General features: G+C 50.6%; 1 protein-coding gene across 1 annotated transcript; it reads left to right on the forward strand.

The window, feature by feature from the left end:
• Positions 1 to 124: 124 nt before the first annotated feature.
• Positions 125 to 21,441, forward strand: tg (thyroglobulin). The gene is made up of 49 exons (XM_062399047.1): positions 125 to 194; positions 1,086 to 1,194; positions 1,300 to 1,397; positions 1,603 to 1,758; positions 1,830 to 1,989; positions 2,350 to 2,456; positions 2,532 to 2,675; positions 2,746 to 2,925; positions 3,128 to 3,630; positions 4,122 to 4,497; positions 4,685 to 4,723; positions 5,248 to 5,478; positions 5,559 to 5,663; positions 5,746 to 5,823; positions 5,969 to 6,069; positions 6,185 to 6,296; positions 6,444 to 6,605; positions 6,754 to 6,945; positions 7,215 to 7,342; positions 7,498 to 7,648; positions 7,804 to 7,944; positions 9,790 to 9,933; positions 10,016 to 10,180; positions 10,275 to 10,379; positions 10,584 to 10,693; positions 10,779 to 10,884; positions 11,031 to 11,228; positions 11,308 to 11,478; positions 12,100 to 12,183; positions 12,531 to 12,599; positions 12,704 to 12,841; positions 12,928 to 13,104; positions 13,330 to 13,444; positions 13,607 to 13,686; positions 13,949 to 14,095; positions 14,180 to 14,239; positions 14,561 to 14,695; positions 14,770 to 14,952; positions 15,033 to 15,237; positions 17,739 to 17,823; positions 17,911 to 18,061; positions 18,471 to 18,679; positions 18,888 to 19,043; positions 19,164 to 19,301; positions 19,691 to 19,878; positions 19,974 to 20,078; positions 20,346 to 20,486; positions 20,569 to 20,750; positions 21,147 to 21,441. Exons 1-49 carry the CDS (start codon positions 125 to 127, stop codon positions 21,239 to 21,241), a joined length of 7,185 nt encoding a protein of 2,394 aa, XP_062255031.1. The 3' UTR covers positions 21,242 to 21,441.
• The last annotated feature ends 260 nt before the right edge of the window (positions 21,442 to 21,701 follow it).

Here is a 21,701-nt window from a genome sequence, read left to right on the forward strand (position 1 = left end):
AGAGGAGGAGGAGGAGGCACAAGAGGAGGAAGGTGTGTTTGGTAGATGCTCCTCACGGTGACTCAGCATCTCCACCGTCCTATAAAGACGCAGAGACGCTGAGTCTGTCACAACGAAGACGACGATGGCCTGGCTGCTGTGCATCACCTGTGTCCTCCTGAGTGTCCCCGAGCTGCTGGAGGGCAAAGCTTCAGGTACCGGAGCACAGCTTCCTGTCTGTGGCCCCTGTCTGTGGCCCCTGGTCTCTGTCTGTGGTCTGTGGTCTCTGTCTCTGGTTTCTGTCTGTGGCCTCTGATCTCTGTCTGTGGCCCCTGTCTGTGGTCTCTGGTCTCTGTCTGTGGTCTGTGGTCTCTGTCTCTGGTTTCTGTCTGTGGCCCCTGTCTGTGGCCCCTGGTCTCTTGTCTCTGGTCACTGTCTATGGCTTCTGGTCTTTGTCTGTGGCCTCTGTCTGTGGTCTCTGGTCTCTGTCTGTGGTCTCTGCCTGTGGTCTCTGGTTTCTGTCTGTGTCTGTGGTCTCTGGTCTCTGTCTGTGGTCTCTGTCTGTGGCCTCAGCTTCTGTCTGTGGTCTCACATGGAAACTAAAACATTAGTTTTGATGCTTCAGAGACAAATATAATAATTATTATAAACATTCTGCTCATTAAATAAATCAATGCATGTCACTGTCTCCTGATGATGTCCCTGTCTCCTGATGATGTCCCTGTCTCCTGATCACTGTCTCCTGATGATGTCACTGTCTCCTGACGATGTCCCTGTCTCCTGATGATGTCCCTGTCTCCTGATGATGTCCCTGTCTCCTGATGATGTCCCTGTCTCCTGATCACTGTCTCCTGATGATGTCACTGTCTCCTGATTATGTCACTGTCTCCTGATGATGTCCCTGTCTCCTGATGATGTCACTGTCTCCTGATTATGTCCCTGTCTCCTGATGATGTCCCTGTCTCCTGATCACTGTCTCCTGATGATGTCCCTGTCTCCTGATGATGTCCCTGTCTCCTGATCACTTTCTCCTGATGATGTCCCTGTCTCCTGATGATGTCCCTGTCTCCTGATCACTGTCTCCTGATGATGTCCCCGTGGTCCAGAGTACCAGCTGGAGACGGAGACCTTGAGCCAATGTGAGAAGCTGAGGGCCGCGGCCGTTGCCCGGCAACAAGACGACGTCCCTCAGTGCACAGAGGGGGGGGGGTTCAGGTAACCGTCGCCTTCATTAGTGTGTGTGTGTCTGTGTGTGTGTGTTCATACAGTGATTTATGAACCTGCCACTGAGTGTGTGTGTCTGTGTGTGTGTGTGTGTAGAGCCGTGCAGTGCAGGGGGCGGGGTCAGGAGTGTTGGTGTGTGGACGCAGAAGGTCAGGAGGTCGTCGGGACTCGAACCAACAGCTCTGCTCCTCACTGTGAGAAACACAACAACACGTTAACACACGTGTGACCATCACATCTGTTCCAGAGAAGTTTGTGTTTGTTTCTCATGTATTTATAACAAAGGACAGCTGAGACGAGGTCAGAGGTCAGAGGTCAGCTCACACCTTCTATCTCGAAGGTTTGTTCAGTCAGAGGAAAATGATTTGAGAGATCTGTCTGTGAACCTTGTGTCTGTAGGTCCGTCTCCCTGCCGGCTGCAGTCAGTCCTGCGCTGCTCCCCCTCCGGCCTCTTTGAGTCAGTTCAGTGTGACTCCAGCAGAGGGCAGTGTTGGTGCGTGGACCAGGACGGGATGGAGCTGTACGGGACCCGACAGAACGGGACCCCTGATCTCTGTGGGTATGAACACTGCTCCTGTCTCCGTGTGCTGCTGTGACCTGCTGACACCTTGACCTTTGACCTGCAGGTCCTGGCAGCTGTGAGGTGAGGGGGCGTCGCCTCCTCCACGGCGCGACGTCTTCTTCTCCTCCTCAGTGCGCAGCCGACGGCAGCTTCCTTCCGGTTCAGTGCAAGTTCATCAACATGACGGACAGAGCAGAACTGGACCTGCTGCACAACTTCAACAGGTACACACACCTGGACACACACCTGGACACACACCTGGACACACACCGGCACACACACCTGGACACACTCCTGGACAAACACCTGGGCACACCCCTCTACACACACCTGGACACACATCTGGACACACACCTGGACACACACCTGGACACACACCTCTACACACACCTGGACACACACCTGGACAAACACCGGCACACACCTGTACACACACCTGGACACACATCTGGACTCACACTTTGACACACACCTGGGCACACAGCTCTACAAACACCTTAATAACACAGGGACACACACCTGGACACACACCTGACATTCAGAGTGTGTGTTTGTGTGTATAACATTGTGTGTGTGTGTGTCAGGTTCCCAGAAGCCTTCGAGACCTTCAGCGGTTTCAGGAAGTCCTTCCCGATGGTTTCCTCGTACTGCTTCTGCTCGGACAGCAGAGGTCGAGAGCTGGAGGACACAGGTAGGCCCAGTCACATGCTCCGCTCCCATGTGACCCTAATGAGGAAACTATCGTGACCATGTGCTTGTTGCTCAGGTGTGGAGCTCCTCCTGTCTGACGTGTACGACTCAGCGTTCTCCGGACTCCGGTCCGGTCGCTCCTTGTCGCAGAGCAACATCTACAGAGTCCTGCAGAGGAGGATGCTGGGAGTCCGCCTCGCCCTCACCGGACACTTCAGATGTAAACGTTTAATTCATTCAAGTTGGAACAATCTTTAACTGGTTAAAACTGATTTGAACTTTGACCTCAGGTCCCTCGGCCTGTGAGGAGGAGCGGCGGGCGGCCGTGTCCAATCATTACGTCCCGTCCTGTGACGACGCAGGAGCGTTCACTTCCAGACAGTGCCAGCAGGGGGGGCAGTGCTGGTGCGTGGAGCCCACAGGCAGAGAGCATCCTGGGAGCCGACAGTTTGGAGACTCTCTGATCTGCAGTGAGTCCTGTGGTCCTCTCTCCTCTCTGTCCTAAACATTAGTTTATTCTGTCTGTGTCCTTATTTCATGTCCTGTTTTCTTGAATCAGTATTTTTCTCATCACGTGTTATCTTCTCCTCTTCCCCTACCTCTCCTTTTCTTCTTCTCTGCCTCTTCCTCCTCCCCTCTTCCTCTACTCTTCCTCTTCCTCTCCTCCTCCAGATTCAGGTGTTGACTGTCTCTCTCAGCGTCGTCTCGCTCTGTCTCGTCTTTTTTCTGGACCCGTTGATCCTCCTGCTCCTGACGCCTCGTCGGACAGATCTCCAGCTTCCTGTCTCCAGCTCCTTCGGCCTCTCCTTGACATCCTGCCGGTGGAGGCGGATCCGACCTTCTTCCTGTCCCGCCTGGTAGAAGTCCTCCAGGGTCTCTTCCCATCTGTGGGGGGAGCTCTGCAGGCTCTGGCTCGGGCCTCCCCTCGGCGCCTCCAGGAGAACCTGTTCGGGGGGAAGTTTCTGAAGAGTGCTGCGGCCTTCAACCTCAGCGGAGCGGTGGGAGCTCGAGGATCTCTCGGCCTGGAGCTGCTCTCCGCTAACGGCGTCGCCATCGGCCTCCAGAGGAACCGGGACCTGGTCCAGTCTGTGAGCAGAGCGCTGGAGGACCCCGCCTTCCTCGCCTCCCTCCAACACACACTCACAGGAAGCAGCAGCACCTCCTCCCTGCAGCAGGTCAGAGTCAGTTCATTAAACAGAACCGACCTTTGAGCGTCTCTCACACTGAACAATCAAACACATGTGGTTTGTCTGATATTCCCAGTTTGTCTGATATTCCCAGTTTAATCAACTTCCTGTTCTTAACTCAACAAGAGTCGAATAGAAACTTAGTGATCAGTGAATGGAGCTCAGTCCCATGTGAGGATCCTCTCCCAGGACACACACACATGCTGTTGGAACTGAACACATCAACACAACAACACAACAACACAACATTAGTACAGATGAGAAGAGAGAATTTACATAATGAAGGTGAATCAGTGTCGAGATAAACCTGAACCACTTCTAACTTTATCCCAAAGGAAGGTTTGAGTCCTCCACAACAGGTTAGGGACGACTTTAGGGACAACAGGTTGTTTCAGTCAAAAGAATCGTCAGTAGACGGACTTACTAAAACCAACCAGGGTCAAAGGTCAATCGCATAGCCATGTCTTGCTGTTTTCCAGGTTCTGGCTCCTCTGCTCCATCACTGCTCTGCTGACGATGCAGCGGCCGTATTTGTTCCCACCTGCACATCCAGCGGAGGATTCCAGGAGGTTCAGTGTCAGGGTGGAGACTGCTGGTGTGTCGACCCTCGGGGTCAGGAGGTCACAGGGTCGCGGACCTCGGGTCGACGGCCTCGTTGTCCGACCCGCTGTGAGAGAGACAGAGCCACGGCGCTGAAGGTGAAAGGACAGATGTCGGCCGGAGCTGAAATCTACATCCCAGCATGCTCGGAGGAGGGAGGCTTCTTTCCACTGCAGTGTGTTGGGTCACGCTGCTTCTGTGTGGACACTGAGGGGGAAACCATAACTGCTGGGCCAACAGGGGGCGCTGTCAACTGTAAGATGTCACTAATGTACTGACACCAGTCTTTGCTTTAGATCAATTTATGTGTTGAAGCAGTTTTAAGGAGAAGCGTCTCAGAGGATGAAAAATGTAATGTTAACATTTCTAATCATCTTTCTCACTAAACACAACGAGTCTTTTGAATGAGCAGCTGTGACCGTCTGTCTGCTGCTTGTTGCAGGTCCACAGAGACCAGCACAGAAGCTTCCGTCCTTCACAGGTCAGTCAAACTTCTACAACCACACAAACATCACGCTCATGAAGAGTGACTTAGCTCAGAGCAGACGAGTGTCTGTGAGAAGAAGAATATGATGATATTATTACTGGTGATACAGTGAGTTGATCACTTCAATCAGTGTTAAGACTGTAAAATGTCTTCATGATGTAATGTTCAGAATCAGGTCCTCACACCGTCCATCGCTGCAGCTCCTCTCTTCAGCCTCTGTCTCTAACACCTGGTTTTAGCTCCTGTCTCTTTAAGACGCCCTTCCTGGTAAAGTCTGTTCTGATTGGTCAGCTGCTCCATTCACTTTACCAGACTTTGTTAGGGGAGGCACATCAGACTAGTTTCTATGCTAGTCTACATTTGCGTAATGCACAGCAGCTAGTGTAGCAGCTAGCATAGCAACTGTTCCTGGTCTCCTCACCACGATGCAGAGCTACAGTGTTAACAGATCCTATGAAGTCTCATTAATTGGATGCTAGCCCATTAGCCACGCTAACCGGAGCTGTGGTAACTTGCAGGTCGCTGCTCTGTGGCGTTGGCCGAGGTCACGGAGTTCAGAGAGCGGGTGAAGAGCGTCGTCGCTCTCTCTCAATCCTCACACATCCCTCTGGGGTACGGATTCCTATTGGCCGAAGGTCTGCGTCTGACCCCTGATGAGCTTCAAATCAACCAATCACAGGAGGAGAAGCAGATTTCTGAGCAGATGCTGAGTCAGTCCTACGCTGCTCTGCGATTGGCTGCCTCCTCCAGTAAGTCAGATTCAGAATCTGTTTGAGGACAAGAGGAGTCATTTAGGTTTGATGAAAAATGCTAAATCAATGTGATTCAGCTGTCCAGATGTTCCTGCGTCCTCAGCGTCGGTCCTACCAGCCCTTCACACCTCAGTGTGATGCTGCCGGACACTGGATGGACACACAGTGTTACCACAGCACAGGTCTCACACACACACACACACACACATGTCTGCACAGTGCTTCAGAAAATTCTGGAATATTCATGTGTGTTTTGTTTTCCAGGTCAGTGTTGGTGTGTTGATGAAGATGGAGAGTACGTCTCCAACTCGCTGAGCAGCCGCTCACTCCTCCTGCCCAGATGTAAGACCACACGCCTCAAAGGCTCCGAGCGCAGACGCACAAAGAGTCGACATCCTGATGGCAGGTGGAAATGTTTGCTCATGATAGTGTGTGTGTGTGTGTGTGTGTGTGTGTGTGTGTGTGTGTGTTTGTTTGTTCCCTACAGGTCTGACCCGCTGTCAAAGAGCTCAGGCTCACACTCTGCTCTCTGGTTGGATGAAAGGCTCTGATGTCACCAACACCTCTGACCAAACGACATGTGAGGAGGTAGGAAAACACACACGTGTGAGTAAGTGAAATATTAAAGAATAAACTCCTTCATCTTGTTGTATTTTCAAAAGTTAAGTGTATATAATATAATACGTATGTGTGTGTGTTTCAGGATGGTAGTTACTCTGTGCTACAGACAGGAGGCGCTGCAGGCTGGTGTGTGAATCCTCTGACTGGAGAGATGATACAGATGGCAACACAAAACGTCACAGGACAGCTAACATGTAAACACACATAGACACACACACACACGAACACACACACTCATACACACACAGACACACACAGACACACACTCATACACACACAGACACACACACACACACTGTGCATCAATCTGTAAACTGGTGAACCTTGTGTGGTGTGTTCAGGTCCCAGCTGGTGTGAACTGCAGAGTCGTGAGTGTCGACCTGACGGATCCTTCGTCCCACTGCAGTGTGATGTCACTTCCTGTTGGTGTGTCTCTGATGATGGACAGGAAGTAGATGGGACCAGGGCGCTTCGACAGACAGGACAGACGCCAGATTGTGATCGTATGTCCTTTTCGTGTCCTTAGGGGACGGGTCGACACAGTCTCATTCACTCACTCAGTTTAATCACAGCAGCACCTGGTGGATGTTGCAGGAAGAGCGTCTCTGACTGAGGCTGCTGATTGGTCCACATGTTTGTCTCTCTTTAAAGGTCCTCTCTGTCCCGAACCTGTTGTTACCCATGGTGCACTGCTCTGCCGCTCGGCGGCTGATGGTCAGCAGAGCTGTGAGCTCATCTGTCACCATGGTTACTACAACACACTACCTGTCAGCAGCTTCCTGTGTGACACCGAGACTCAGCGATGGGGCGGAGACAGGAAACCGCTGAGTGGAGCCTGTCAGAGTAAGAGCCTTTTAAAGGATCATATTGTCCATTTTATCTCGACAGATTATCAGAATGTTTCACTTCATCCATCATAGTGAAGACGAGGCCTTTACAAAAAACTGAATTAATCTATTTTGGCCACTAGAGGGCAGAACAACTTTTAGAATTAATATAGAAAATACCATTTATTTAAATTCACTGATTTGGTGTTTTTATTTTATCCTGATTTAATTTTAATCCTCAAACTGTTTTTACCATTGTGTGTGTGTGTTTGTGTTTGTGTGAAGTCTCTCAGCCTCTCCAGCTGGTGTCGTACTCTCAACACTGGTCTTTGACGTCCTCCTGCTCTCAGATCAGTAGTTTACAGTCTCTGCTGTTCAGCTCCATGACCAGCAGGGGGCTGTGCACCACACAGGTAAACGTCACACCTGCAGGACGCACACATGTTTTTCGTAATTTGCGACGTTTATTTAAAAATTTTACATTTCCAGGGAAAAAATACATTTCACTTTGTGTGTGTGTGTGTTGTGTGGTGTGTGTGTGTGTGTTTATATGTGTGTGTGTGTGTAGCTCCCGGTGTCGGGCCGCACAGTGTTGCTGTGTGATGAGTCGTCGGTGCGTCTGCAGTGTGACGGTGACGCCTCAGTGAACCTGAGGGTCACATGGTCTGTCAGCCTGACTGACCTCCCGGTATCTGACCTCCCTGACCTCCACGACATCGGTGAGCAGAGACACCATGAACCTGTTGAACGAACCAATTCTATCTTGAATCTGAATTTTTCCTGAATAATTCACCACATCTAGGATGCATAAATAAAAATATAAATATATAATAAACATAAATGAAGAACCTGCTGACGTACTGTGTTGAATCAGGTGTGTTCCTGAACGAGTCCAGACTTCTGGACGGAGTTCGAGGACTTCTGGGTAATATCCAGTCCACGCTGGTTTCCATGACAACACCAACCTTCAGCTGTTCCCGTGGTTACATCTTGACCAGCGATGGCGATGGTTGCAGTGAGTCCAGTGGTCTCTTGTCTCTGGTCTCTGGTCTCTTGTCTCTTGTCTCTTGTCTCTGGTCTCTGGTCTCTGGTCTCTGGTCTCTTGTCTCTTGTCTCTGGTCTCTTGTCTCTTGTCTCTTGTCTCTGGTCTCTGGTCTCTTGTCTCTTGTCTCTGGTCTCTGGTCTCTGGTCTCTTGTCTCTTGTCTCTGGTCTCTGGTCTCTGGTCTCTTGTCTCTTGTCTCTGGTCTCTGGTCTCTGGTCTCTTGTCTCTTGTCTCTGGTCTCTGGTCTCTGGTCTCTGGTCTCTTGTCTCTTGTCTCTGGTCTCTGGTCTCTTGTCTCTTGTCTCTGGTCTCTGGTCTCTGGTCTCTTGTCTCTTGTCTCTGGTCTCTGGTCTCTGGTCTCTTGTCTCTTGTCTCTGGTCTCTGGTCTCTGGTCTCTGGTCTCTTGTCTCTTGTCTCTGGTCTCTGGTCTCTTGTCTCTTGTCTCTGGTCTCTGGTCTCTTGTCTCTGGTCTCTGGTCTCTGGTCTCTGGTCTCTGGTCTCTTGCCTCTTGCCTCTTGCCTCTTGTCTCTTGTCTCTGGTCTCTTGTCTCTTGTCCCTGGTCTCTTGTCTCTGGTCTCTTGTCTCTTGTCTCTGGTCTCTGGTCTCTTGTCTCTTGTCTATTGTCTCTGGTCTCTTGTCTCTTGTCTATTGTCTCTTGTCTCTGGTCTCTGGTCTCTGGTCTCTTGTCTCTTGTCTCTTGTCTCTGGTCCCTGGTCCCTGGTCTCTGGTCCCTGGTCTCTTGTCTCTTGTCTCTGGTCTCTGGTCTCTGGTCTCTTGTCTCTGGTCTCTTGTCTCTTGTCTCTTGTCCCTTGTCCATTGTCTCTGGTCCCTGGTCTCTGGTCTCTTGTCTCTTGTCTCTTGTCCCTGGTCTCTGGTCTCTGGTCCCTGGTCTCTTGTCTCTTGTCTCTGGTCTCTGGTCTCTTGTCTCTGGTCTCTTGTCTCTTGTCTCTTGTCTCTTGTCTCTGGTCCCTGGTCTCTGGTCTCTTGTCTCTTGTCTCTTGTCTCTTGTCTCTGGTCTCTGGTCTCTGGTCCCTGGTCTCTGGTCTCTTGTCTATTGTCTCTGGTCCCTGGTCTCTGGTCTCTTGTCTCTTGTCTCTTGTCTCTTGTCCCTGGTCTCTTGTCTCTTGTCCCTGGTCCCTGGTCTCTTGTCCCTTGTCTCTTGTCTATTGTCTCTGGTCTCTTGTCTCTGGTCTCTTGTCTCTTGTCTCTTGTCTATTGTCTCTGGTCCCTGGTCTCTGGTCTCTTGTCTCTTGTCTCTTGTCCCTGGTCTCTGGTCTCTTGTCTCTTGTCTCTTGTCTATTGTCTCTGGTCTCTTGTCTCTGGTCTCTTGTCTCTTGTCTATTGTCTCTGGTCCCTGGTCTCTGGTCTCTTGTCTCTTGTCTCTTGTCCCTTGTCCCTGGTCTCTTGTCTCTGGTCTCTGGTCTCTGGTCTCTTGTCTCTGGTCCCTGGTCTCTGGTCTCTTGTCTCTTGTCTCTTGTCTCTTGTCTATTGTCCCTGGTCTCTGGTCTCTGGTCTCTGGTCTCTTGTCTCTTGTCCCTGGTCTCTTGTCTCTGGTCTCTGGTCTCTGGTCTCTGGTCTCTTGTCTCTTGTCTCTGGTCTCTGGTCTCTGGTCTCTTGTCTCTGGTCCCTGGTCTCTTGTCTCTTGTCTCTTGTCCCTGGTCTCTTGTCTCTTGTCTCTTGTCTCTTGTCTCTGGTCTCTTGTCTCTGGTCTCTGGTCTCTGGTCTCTTGTCTCTTGTCTCTGGTCTCTGGTCTCTGGTCTCTTGTCCCTGGTCTCTTGTGTCGTCCTGTACCTGAATCTCACATCTGTTTCTTTGCAGTCGTTTGTCCTGCTGGGAGTTTCTCCATGGAGGGGGCGTGTCTTCTGTGTGCACAGGGAACCTATCAGGAAGAAAAGGGGCGGGGCTTCTGCAACAAGTGTCCCAGAGGCTCCTCACCTGCTGGAGCATCATCTGTCAATCAATGTGAGTCGTTCAGTTGGGCTCGCCTCCTGCCGCTCATCCAGCCGCTGAGCGTCAGTGATTGATCCCTGTCTGTCTGTGTCAGGTGTCACCGAGTGTCAGAGACGGGGTTTGCGGTGCTCAGAGGGAGGAGACTTCCTGTCGGCCCAGCCTGACTTCCTGTCTGGCATGTGGAGGTGTTTCAGTAGCGAGGGGGCGGAGCTTGAATGGACCAACAGTGACAAAGCCATCACTGATGAGGAGTGTTCAGGTGATGAACGAGCAGCCAATCAGAGAGCAGCTTCCTAACACTCGTAGGAGTGTAACTCCCTCTGTAACAGGGTGTGTTCGTGTGTGTGTTGTAGTTCTCAGCAGGTTTCAGGCTGTTCCTGGATCAGATCTGATTGTCGGAGCTGAAGACGCTGAAGTCTTGCAGACGATGACCTCTGACCTCAAAGCCTGTGTCCAAGGTCAAACAGCCCCCCCACTCTATCATTTGTTTATAGATTTGACAGTGAACAAGTAGAAACTGTTAACTGTGATTAAAGTGAAGTTCATTAAATAAGCAGCTGCAGAGAACTGAGGTTCAATTCTTCACTGAATCATAATATTTATATTTTATTATCATAATCACAAAGTTCTTATATTTGATTGTTCCTGTTTGTTTTCCTCAGCGTGTGCAGCTAACCCATCCTGCCACCATGTGGCGCTGTTCAACAAACAGACTCAGTGTGAACTGTACAGCACACACACACTGAACACACACTGCAACAACTCTCAACAGGTGCACACACACAGACTGTAAATCTTTTCTGAAATCAACACAATTGTCATGTATTTAATGTGTGTGTTTGTGTGTGTGTCTTCAGACCACTGGGTTTCTGGGTAATCCTGAGGCTGAGCTCTTTGATTGGCTCAGCTGTTCAGTGCGAGTGAGGGGCGGAGCTTCTGATCTGATGGTCATCAGGAAGAAAGGTATTGTTACCAAGGCAACCAGACGACTGACATTTACAAAACAAGCATCACTGACGTGTGTGTGTGTGTGTGTGTGTGTGTGTGTGTGTGTGTGTGTGTGTGTGTGTGTGTGTGTGTGTGTGTGTGTGTGTGTGTGTGTGTGTCAGGGGAGGAGTTTTCCTCGCGGCAGCAGCAGCAGACCTTTGAGAGGATGAGGTTGACGAAGGTGGTCTCAGGGGTGTTCAGGACTCAGGTGTTCTCCAGTCCCACGTCCCTGTCGGACGCTCACCGGTTCTGTCAGGACGGATGCAGCCGGGACTCCTGCTGCGACGGGTTCGTCCTCAACCAGAACCGCCTGAACGGAGGTACGTCCCTGAGACACAGCACGAGACCTGGAACCAGGGAGGAGTCAATGATCGTGTGAGCGTATGCCCCTCCCCTCAGGTTCTCTGCTCTGTGGTTGGCTGAGAGCTCCGTCAGTCTTGATGTGTATGGACAAGGACTGGGATGTGATTGGACAGGGAGCAGCCAGTCGTATCTGTGGGGCGGGGCTAACCTACAACGAGCAGCAGAGGAACTTCCTGTTCGATTTCGGAGGATTCAATTTCATCATTAGTGAGAAAATAAAAAAATGACTCACTGACGTCAAAACCTGTCTCTACTGTCTGCTCTGTCTCTACTGTCTGCTCTGTCTCTACTGTCTGCTCTGTCTCTACTGTCTCTACTGTCTGCTCTGTCTCTACTGTCTGCTCTGTCTCTACTCTCTGCTCTGTCTCTACTGTCTCTACTGTCTGCTCTGTCTCTACTGTCTGCTCTGTCTCTACTCTCTGCTCTGTCTCTGCTCTGTCTCTACTCTCTGCTCTGTCTCTACTGTCTGCTCTGTCTCTGCTCTGTCTCTACACTCTGCTCTGTCTCTACTGTCTCTACTCTCTGCTCTGCTCTGTCTCTACTGTCTCTACTCTCTGCTCTGTCTCTACTGTCTGCTCTGTCTCTACTGTCTGCTCTGTCTCTACTCTCTGCTCTGTCTCTACTCTCTGCTCTGTCTCTACTCTCTGCTCTGTCTCTACTCTCTGCTCTGCTCTGTCTCTACTGTCTGCTCTGTCTCTGCTCTGTCTCTACTCTCTGCTCTGTCCCTACTGTCTCTGCTCTGTCTCTACTGTCTCTGCTCTGCCTCTAGTGTCTCTGCTCTGTCTCTACTGTCCCTGTACTGACCGATGTGTGTCTGTCTGTCCCCAGCTGACGCTGCTCTGCCGGCTGACAGTAAGAACAAGGACTACCAGGCGTCCCTCATCACCTTCCAGTCGGTCTACCTAAACACTGGTACTGACCTTTGACCTCTGCTGTCAGTCCTGACCCTGAGTTTGTTGTGTGGTTGCAGAGGAAATGTCTCCATGGCCGCTGGACGTTCTTTCTATTTAGTTTGATCTGTCATGATCCCAGAGGATGAACCGCAGGGAAATAGAGTATTGCTAACGTAGCTTGCTAACAGTTTCACTAATGTGAGCAGGTCAAAGGTCACGTGTGTCGCAATTTATTTTCTCTCTGACTGTGTATTTGACTGTGACCTTTGACCTGTAGCATTGCCAGGAGGGCGGAGCATCTTCAGCAGGTGCTTGTTCCTCCAGAGGTAAGAAGTTTGTCCGACCCTCACTTTGTTTGTTTCTCAGATTCAGTTCCTGCTTCTTCTTCTTCTTCTGCTTCCTGTGCGGCAGCGGAACTCAGTCGTTCTCTGGACGGTTCGTTCATCTGGTTTTTAATAGATAACAATAACAATGTCTCTTTATAAAAGACATTTAAAACAGTACTTAGTGTGTGTGTGTGTGTGTGTGTGTGTTTTCAGGCTCGGTGCAGCAGAAGTTTGACGCTCTGTCAGATGACGACGTCCTTGTGGATCCTCAGAGGAATCTCTCCACTCTGTCGTTCTGGCTCAACAAGAAGAACTACAACTCCCAGCAGGCACTGCTGTGGTGTCTCACACGTACGACTCTTTGTTTTCCTGTTTGTGAGAAAGCTGATGCAGGATGTAAAACACATGTAATGTTGTGGTTGTTGTTTGTGCGTCAGGCTGCGAGGCCGAGCTGCACTGCTCCATCGCTGATGTCAGAGATGTTGACTCAGCAAGTTTCTTCAGCTGCTCATTGTTTCCGAACACTCAAGTCTGTGGAGCGTACGACAAACCGCTGAGAGGACAGTGCCGCCCCCTGCTGGACAGAACACCTAACACCACCTACATTAAGAAGGGTACTGATACCCCCCCCCCCCTCCCCCCCACCGACACACACACACACACACATTAAATAAACTCTGAATGTGAGAATCCTGAAATCAAGAGATATATATTTAAATTAAGACATGTTTAAAAGTCAGAGCTTTTTAAATTTCATTAACGTTCAAACTTAAGTGTTTACTCCTCTACTGTTATTGCTGCGACCTCTGACCTCTGACCTCTGACCTCTGAATGAGCAGTGGACCTGTCAGGACCAGTGAAGAGCTTCTACGAGAGAGTTTCCTTCCAGAAGATGGTTTCATACTCGGTCCGCAGCCGAGTTAGTCTGAGCGCCAACACGCCACTGTCTAAGGGGTAACACACACACACACACACACAGACACACACACACTTCAGCTGACAACTACACAACTTGCTGATTTTTGATATCATGAGAGTTTCAATTGTTGTGAATTAAAGCATATAACTTCTGGTTGTGTGTGTGTGTGTGTGTGTGTGTGTGTGTGTGTGTGTCAGGTTCATGGAGTGCGAGCGGCGTTGTGATGAGGATCCTTGTTGCCGTGGAATTGGTTTCGTCAGAGACACCAAATCTCCAGGTAACCATGGAAACCTGGATTTTGATCTGTTTATTTGTAGAAAACAAATTTGAAAAAGGGGCGGGGACTTGACTGAGCAGTGATTGACACTCGGTCAGACACTGGCTCTGATTGGTCGTTCTGAAATGGGAGCGTTGGTTTCCTCTACATGACGTTTTGACCAGTAGGTGGAGCCAGAGGAGCAGGTTGTACTGACACATCAGAGACACTTTAACGTCGACTAATGAAATGTGTGTGCGTGTGCGTGTGCGTGTGCGTGCAGGCGGTGCAGACATTGTGTGTCTGTCTCTGATCAGTCTCGGGGTTCAGACCTGTGGTGAAGATCACATGACCTCCTGGCGGACTCAGGACTGTCGAGCCTCAGACGTGAAGACATCGCCTGATCCTTTCGGCTGGTACCTCAAACCAGGTACACACAAGTACTACACACACACAGTACAAGTACACACACAGGTAGTATAATTACACAGTGCTATGTGACCTGTGATTTCAGCGAATCAGTGGACCTCATCTCCTGCTCTGTGTCCGACCTTCAGCCTGAGTCCACGCAACGGTAACAAACCTGCAGTACTACTATTGACACCGCTACTTATAATACTGTGGTATTATAGATACTTCTGCTAATACTACTTAGAATACTTGTACTGAAGTTACTACTACTACTACTACTACTACTACCACAGCTTCTTGTGTATCTAGCAGTACTGTTATGACGGCAGTAATACTGCTGCTGCTACTATTGATAGTGCAAATACTACTACTAAAGCTACTTAGTAACAGCACTGTTACTGTAGTAGTAACAATACTGTTACTACTACAGTAACAGGACAACTATTAGTGAGACTTAAGCGTGTGCGTGATGTTTGTGTGTCAGTGTCTGAGGACGAGTGGCGTCTCCTCTCTGACTCGTCCGTCCTGGTCGACCCCTCTCTCTCCACGTATGATGTCATCCACATCAGCCGTGACATCACCACGGACCGGAACGCGACCAGGGACTGGTGTCTCCATGGTAACCACGATAAACTCATCACAGCAGTCGGTGTGTCGCTGCGTTTCGATTCGCTGACGCTCTTTTCCCTTCAGCCTGCCAGGAGGCGGAGTCATGTGTTGCCGTGTCACTCAGAGAGGAGGAGTCTGCCTCTCGCTGCGTCCTTTACCCCGACACCACAGCCTGTGGGCTAAGCTCCGCCCCCGGCTCCTCCAGACAGGCCACCTCCTGTAGGCTGGTTATCAGAGAGCCCGCCCCCCAGGTGTTCCTGAGGAGAGGTGAGCCAGGCATAGCGGACAGCAGCTCTGTCGACGGTTTGATTCCCGCTCCGCTCAGCTTCCTGTTTTCCTTCCTTCAGTGCGGTCCTCCACGGTTACCACCGTCTCCGTCCCTGGTCACGGGGTCCTGCAGGGCGTCGCCGTGGAGACATCCGTCGGCTCGGACCAGAGGACGGTCGTTCAGTTTCTGGGAGTCCCCTACGCCCGTCCACCAATAGGATCACTCCGCTTTGAAGAAGCTCAACTGCCTGATTGGACAGGAACCTGGGACGCCACGAAAGCACGGTAACACCCTGCATCATCCACCTGTCTCTCTGATGTCCTCCACCTGTCTTTCTGATGTCCTCCACCTGTCTCTCTGATGTCCTCCACCTGTCTCTCTGATGTCCTCCACCTGTCTTTCCGATGTCCTCCACCTGTCTTTCCGATGTCCTCCACCTGTCTCTCTGATATCCTCCACCTGTCTTTCTGATGTCCTCCCCCTGTCTTTCCGATGTCCTCCCCCTGTCTTTCCGATGTCCTCCACCTGTCTTTCCGATGTCCTCCACCTGTCTCTCTGATATCCTCCCCCTGTCTTTCCGATGTCCTCCCCCTGTCTTTCCGATGTCCTCCACCTGTCTTTCCGATGTCCTCCACCTGTCTTTCCGATGTCCTCCACCTGTCTTTCCGATGTCCTCCACCTGTCTTTCCGATGTCCTCCACCTGTCTTTCTGATGTCCTCCACCTGTCCTCCACCTGTCTCTCTGATGTCCTCCACCTGTCCTCCACCTGTCTTTCTGATGTCCTCCACCTGTCCTCCACCTGTCTTTCTGATGTCCTCCACCTGTCTTTCTGATGTCCTCCACCTGTCCTCCACCTGTCTCTCTGATGTCCTCCACCTGTCTCTCTGATGTCCTCCACCTGTCTTTCCGATGTCCTCCCCCTGTCTTTCCGATGTCCTCCACCTGTCTTTCCGATGTCCTCCACCTGTCTCTCTGATATCCTCCCCCTGTCTTTCCGATGTCCTCCCCCTGTCTTTCCGATGTCCTCCACCTGTCTTTCCGATGTCCTCCACCTGTCTTTCCGATGTCCTCCACCTGTCTTTCCGATGTCCTCCACCTGTCTTTCTGATGTCCTCCACCTGTCCTCCACCTGTCTCTCTGATGTCCTCCACCTGTCCTCCACCTGTCTTTCTGATGTCCTCCACCTGTCCTCCACCTGTCTTTCTGATGTCCTCCACCTGTCTTTCTGATGTCCTCCACCTGTCCTCCACCTGTCTCTCTGATGTCCTCCACCTGTCTCTCTGATGTCCTCCACCTGTCTTTCCGATGTCCTCCCCCTGTCTTTCCGATGTCCTCCCCCTGTCTTTCCGATGTCCTCCACCTGTCTTTCCGATGTCCTCCACCTGTCTTTCCGATGTCCTCCACCTGTCTTTCCGATGTCTTCCACCTGTCTTTCCGATGTCCTCCACCTGTCTTTCCGATGTCCTCCACCTGTCTTTCTGATGTCCTCCACCTGTCCTCCACCTGTCTCTCTGATGTCCTCCACCTGTCCTCCACCTGTCTTTCTGATGTCCTCCACCTGTCCTCCACCTGTCTTTCTGATGTCCTCCACCTGTCTTTCTGATGTCCTCCACCTGTCCTCCACCTGTCTCTCTGATGTCCTCCCCCTGTCTTTCCGATGTCCTCCCCCTGTCTTTCCGATGTCCTCCACCTGTCTTTCCGATGTCCTCCACCTGTCTCTCTGAAAATCCTCCCCCTGTCTTTCCGATGTCCTCCACCTGTCCTCCACCTGTCTCTCTGATGTCCTCCCCCTGTCTTTCCGATGTCCTCCCCCTGTCTTTCCGATGTCCTCCACCTGTCTTTCCGATGTCCTCCACCTGTCTTTCCGATGTCCTCCACCTGTCTTTCTGATGTCCTCCACCTGTCTTTCTGATGTCCTCCACCTGTCTTTCTGATGTCCTCCACCTGTCCTCCACCTGTCTTTCCGATGTCCTCCACCTGTCTCTCTGATGTCCTCCACCTGTCCTCCACCTGTCTTTCTGATGTCCTCCACCTGTCTTTCTGATGTCCTCCACCTGTCTTTCTGATGTCCTCCACCTGTCCTCCACCTGTCTTTCTGATGTCCTCCACCTGTCTTTCCGATGTCCTCCACCTGTCTTTCCGATGTCTTCCACCTGTCTTTCCGATGTCCTCCACCTGTCTTTCCGATGTCCTCCACCTGTCTTTCTGATGTCCTCCACCTGTCCTCCACCTGTCTTTCTGATGTCCTCCACCTGTCCTCCACCTGTCTTTCTGATGTCCTCCACCTGTCTTTCTGATGTCCTCCACCTGTCCTCCACCTGTCTCTCTGATGTCCTCCCCCTGTCTTTCCGATGTCCTCCCCCTGTCTTTCTGATGTCCTCCACCTGTCTTTCCGATGTCCTCCACCTGTCTCTCCGATATCCTCCCCCTGTCTTTCCGATGTCCTCCCCCTGTCTTTCCGATGTCCTCCACCTGTCTTTCCGATGTCCTCCACCTGTCTTTCCGATGTCCTCCACCTGTCTTTCTGATGTCCTCCACCTGTCTTTCTGATGTCCTCCACCTGTCTTTCTGATGTCCTCCACCTGTCCTCCACCTGTCTTTCCGATGTCCTCCACCTGTCTCTCTGATGTCCTCCACCTGTCCTCCACCTGTCTTTCCGATGTCCTCCACCTGTCTTTCTGATGTCCTCCACCTGTCTTTCTGATGTCCTCCACCTGTCCTCCACCTGTCTTTCTGATGTCCTCCACCTGTCTCACCAGCCGACTTGTCTCGTGTGTGTTTCAGTCTCAGTTGTGTCCAGCCCGGTGATGCAGCGTTGTCCTCCAGTGAGGACTGTCTCTATCTCAACGTCTTCTCACCAGCTGCTCAGGTGAGTAACTGTGATGTCACTGCTGTCACTGTGATGTCAATGTGATGTCACTGTGATGTCACTCACCTATTGTCGTCTGTGTGTCAGAGGGGGCGTGTCCCAGTCCTGGTCTTCTTCTTCAACCCTTCAGCCAATCCGAACCCAGGGCTGCTGGATGGCTCCGCCCTCGCTGCTGTGGGTAACATCGTCGTGGTAACAGCTAATTACCGGACCGATGCTCTGGGTTTCCTGAGTCTCGGTGAATAACACACACAGACACACACTTAGACACACTTAGACACACACAGACAGGTACACAGACACACACTTAGACACACTTAGACACACACAGACAGGTACACACACACACACACACACACAGACACACACTTAGACACACTTAGACACACTTAGACACACACATACACAGGCACACACACACACACACACACACAGACACACACTTAGACACACTTAGACACACACAGACAGGTACACAGACAGGTACACAGACACACACTTAGACACACTTAGACACACACAGACAGGTACACAGACACACACACAGACACTTAGACACACTTAGACACACACAGACAGGTACACAGACACACACACAGACACACAAACCTTTCTCAACATCTCGACCTTCACTGTCGTTTCTCAAGGTGAGTCTGGTCTCCATGGTAACTACGGGCTGTCAGACCAGGAGGCGGTGCTTCGCTGGGTTAACGCCCACATCTCCCTGGTGGGCGGAGACAACAGTAGAGTGACGGTGGCGGCAGAGCGTCGCGGTGCTGACATCACCAGCCTTCACCTCCGCTCCTCCTCCTCCTCCTCCTCGTCTCCACCTCTGTTCCAGCGAATGATCCTGATGGTGAGAAACATCCCAAAGTCCAAACATGTGAACACAACACGAGTCATGTGACTGACAGCGTGGAGCATGTAAGACACCAAACACATCTGGGACTACACACTGTATACCTGTTCAGCCACCAGGGGGCTCCAGATGTTTTCAGATCAAACATCAGTTTGACTGACACAGCTGATTTGCATTGTGATGACATCACTTCCTCTTCCTGCAGGGCGGTTCTGTCTTTTCTCCGTCACTGCTTCAGACTCCATCTTCCTCCAGACGCCAGGCGCTCGATTTGGCCAAAGAGCTTGGCTGTGTGACCTCTGACCTCGCCACCTGCCTTAGAGCGACGCCCACTCACACACTCAACGCCGCTCAGACGAAGGTAGGTTTCAGGAACCAGAACAGGGCGTCAGGTTCCTACTCGTCTCCTGACCTCTGCTCCTGACCTCTGCTCCTGACCTCTGCTCCTGACCTCTGCTCCTGACCTCTGCTCCTGTCACAGCTGCTGGCGCTCAGCGGTCCGTTCCGGTCCTGGTCCCCGGTCGCTGGGTCGAGTCCTCGCTCGTCCCTCCTCAGGGTCGACCTCCTGCTGGGAACCTCTGAGCACGATGGGCTGATCGGCCGTGCTCGCAGGATCAAGGTCAGAAAACCAAGAAAGAAATAAACCAAGAAAGACAGATTGAAAATAAAACAATAAATAAGTTTGGATTAATTCTATTTAATTCTTTAAATCAACCTTCAGCTTTCAGTTATGTATTTGTATCAACCTTTTCCTGTCTTCCTGTGTCTATCAAAATAAAAGAAAAAAATAACAAATAAATCCATCATCCAATCAGAGCAGAGTATAAATAATCATTTTATTTACAGTACATAAATATGTTTAAAGGTTCATATAATAATTGTTAATTGCAGATTCATATAAATAGACATGTTTCCATGAAAACAATATTCTGATTTCAACCAGAACAGTCTGAATTAGACACTGACATATAAACAACCCCCCCCCCCCCCGGCTTGTTGACTGTTCAGGACTTCGAGGAGCTTCAGGGTCGAGCTGATGGTAAAACTGCGTTCTATGAGGCGCTGACTCGTTCTCTGGGCGGCGAGGCAGGAAACGAGCTGCTGAAGGAGGCGGCGTCCTGGTTCTACTCTCTGGATCACAGCCCCTCCCCCTCCGGATACAACCTGTTCTCCAGAGCACTCAACAACGCCACGCGGTGAGACTGTGGGAGGATGAAGACGGTTCGTCTCAGTAAAATGAAAACCTTTAAATTCATATTTGTATTTTTCTCTCTCTCCGTCTGTCTTGCAGAGATCTGTTCATCATCTGTCCCGCTCTCCAGATGGCGAGCCACTGGGCTAACAGCCGAGCTAACGTCTTCCTGTATCATCAGCCCGCGTCCAGCGCTCAGGACAGGTGACGTCAGGGAACTGGTCCCTGTTGGTTTTGACTGATGGTTTGTTCGTAGAGGTCTGAGGTCAAAGTTAATTTTGTCCAGTCAACAGTTCAAACCTCAGATTTAAGAATCTAGAGTCAAGAAGTTGATTTACTTTCAGCTACTTTGAGCACTTGAGTATTAAGTTACTTTCCACCATGTTGTTTCTCTGGTTACTCCAGGAAACACTCACAAGTCGTTAAGATCAGTGGCTTCAGCGTGTCGTGATCGTTTGGTTCTGTCTGCAGGGCCGATGTGTTTGTTCCTCTGGATGTTCAGCTTCTGTTCGGGACTCCTCATCATCCAATCAGCTCTCAGCGTTTCACGTCCTCTGATCGACGCCTCTCTTTGGCCACGATGACCTACGTCTCCAGCTTCGTCAGGACAGGGTGAGTCGCTGGGACGCTCTGCTCCGTGTTGACCACCAGGACACGAGCGTTCAAATCCTCATTTCTCCTCATTTCTCCTCAGGAACCCAAACCCATCCAGAGTGTGGGAGGAGTCAGCTCTGCCCCGCTGGCAGCCGGTCCGATCCTCTGAAGCCCCACCCACCTACCTGGAAATGAGCCCCGCCCTCCTCCAACATCAAGGCCTGCGTCAGCAATACTGCTCGTTCTGGAGCCACCTGGGGGCCAAACTGAGAAGTGCAACAGGTAAAAAACACAACAGTCACTCACTTCCTGTTTGGTTTATTCTCCAGAGAGCAGAAGCTGGTCACAGATGTTTAGCCCCGCCTCTCTTAATCTTCTCACGCATTGCGTTGTGTTAGTCGTCCCCCGGACCGCTCCCCCACGACCTCTAATCGTCCTTCATAGTGAATGATGTGAGACAACAGGACAAACAGGACATTAACATGCACCTTTAGGACCCAGGGGAGCGGCAGAGAGCAGGTAGACGTCCTAACATCAGCTGCTGGTTGTGGTCCTCTCAAACGTTCAGGGGATTTCTCCAGCTCGTCCTGAGGAAGATATTTATATCCTGATTCAATGATACTTTGATGTTTAACATAAAGACCGACATTCTTCTTCTCTGACTTCGTTCCCCCCCAGGTGAGTCGGAACCTGTCCAGCCTGATCTGACCCTCGAGTCCCCGGTGTCCGCCTCATCGAGCCAATCACAGACTGAGAAAGATTCCTACAGCTAAACCGACGATGTCACATGTTCAAGTCTCCAGCTTCTCTCTGATTCAAACAAAAAACTTTCTATTTTTCAATTCTGAACAAAATCATCATTAAAAATCATTTCAAACTCGAAGCTGTTTCCGTGTCTGTGATGTCACAACTACAATCACTGCCATCGCAACTTCTGTCTCCGGATGACCTCACTTTGACCTTTGACCTTTGATCACTGAAACCAAATCATGAATAAAAATACCTTCAAAATAAACTTTGTGTTGAAATAATGGCTTGTATTTTGTGTATTGTGTCATTTTTGGCAAATTAATTTCATTTCAAATACAAGTACAACTAAATAATAGTAGAAAAACAGACAAGTCCCAGCAGAAATAAAGTATTTTAATGTTTCATTAAAATAACCTTAAAATATTCAACTTGCTTATGAGTATGAAACTCAACATTAATTTTGATAAAGACACTACAATCAAT

The sequence above is a fragment of the Platichthys flesus genome, chromosome 11, assembly GCF_949316205.1.
Source record: "Platichthys flesus chromosome 11, fPlaFle2.1, whole genome shotgun sequence".
Taxonomy (NCBI): domain Eukaryota; kingdom Metazoa; phylum Chordata; class Actinopteri; order Pleuronectiformes; family Pleuronectidae; genus Platichthys; species Platichthys flesus.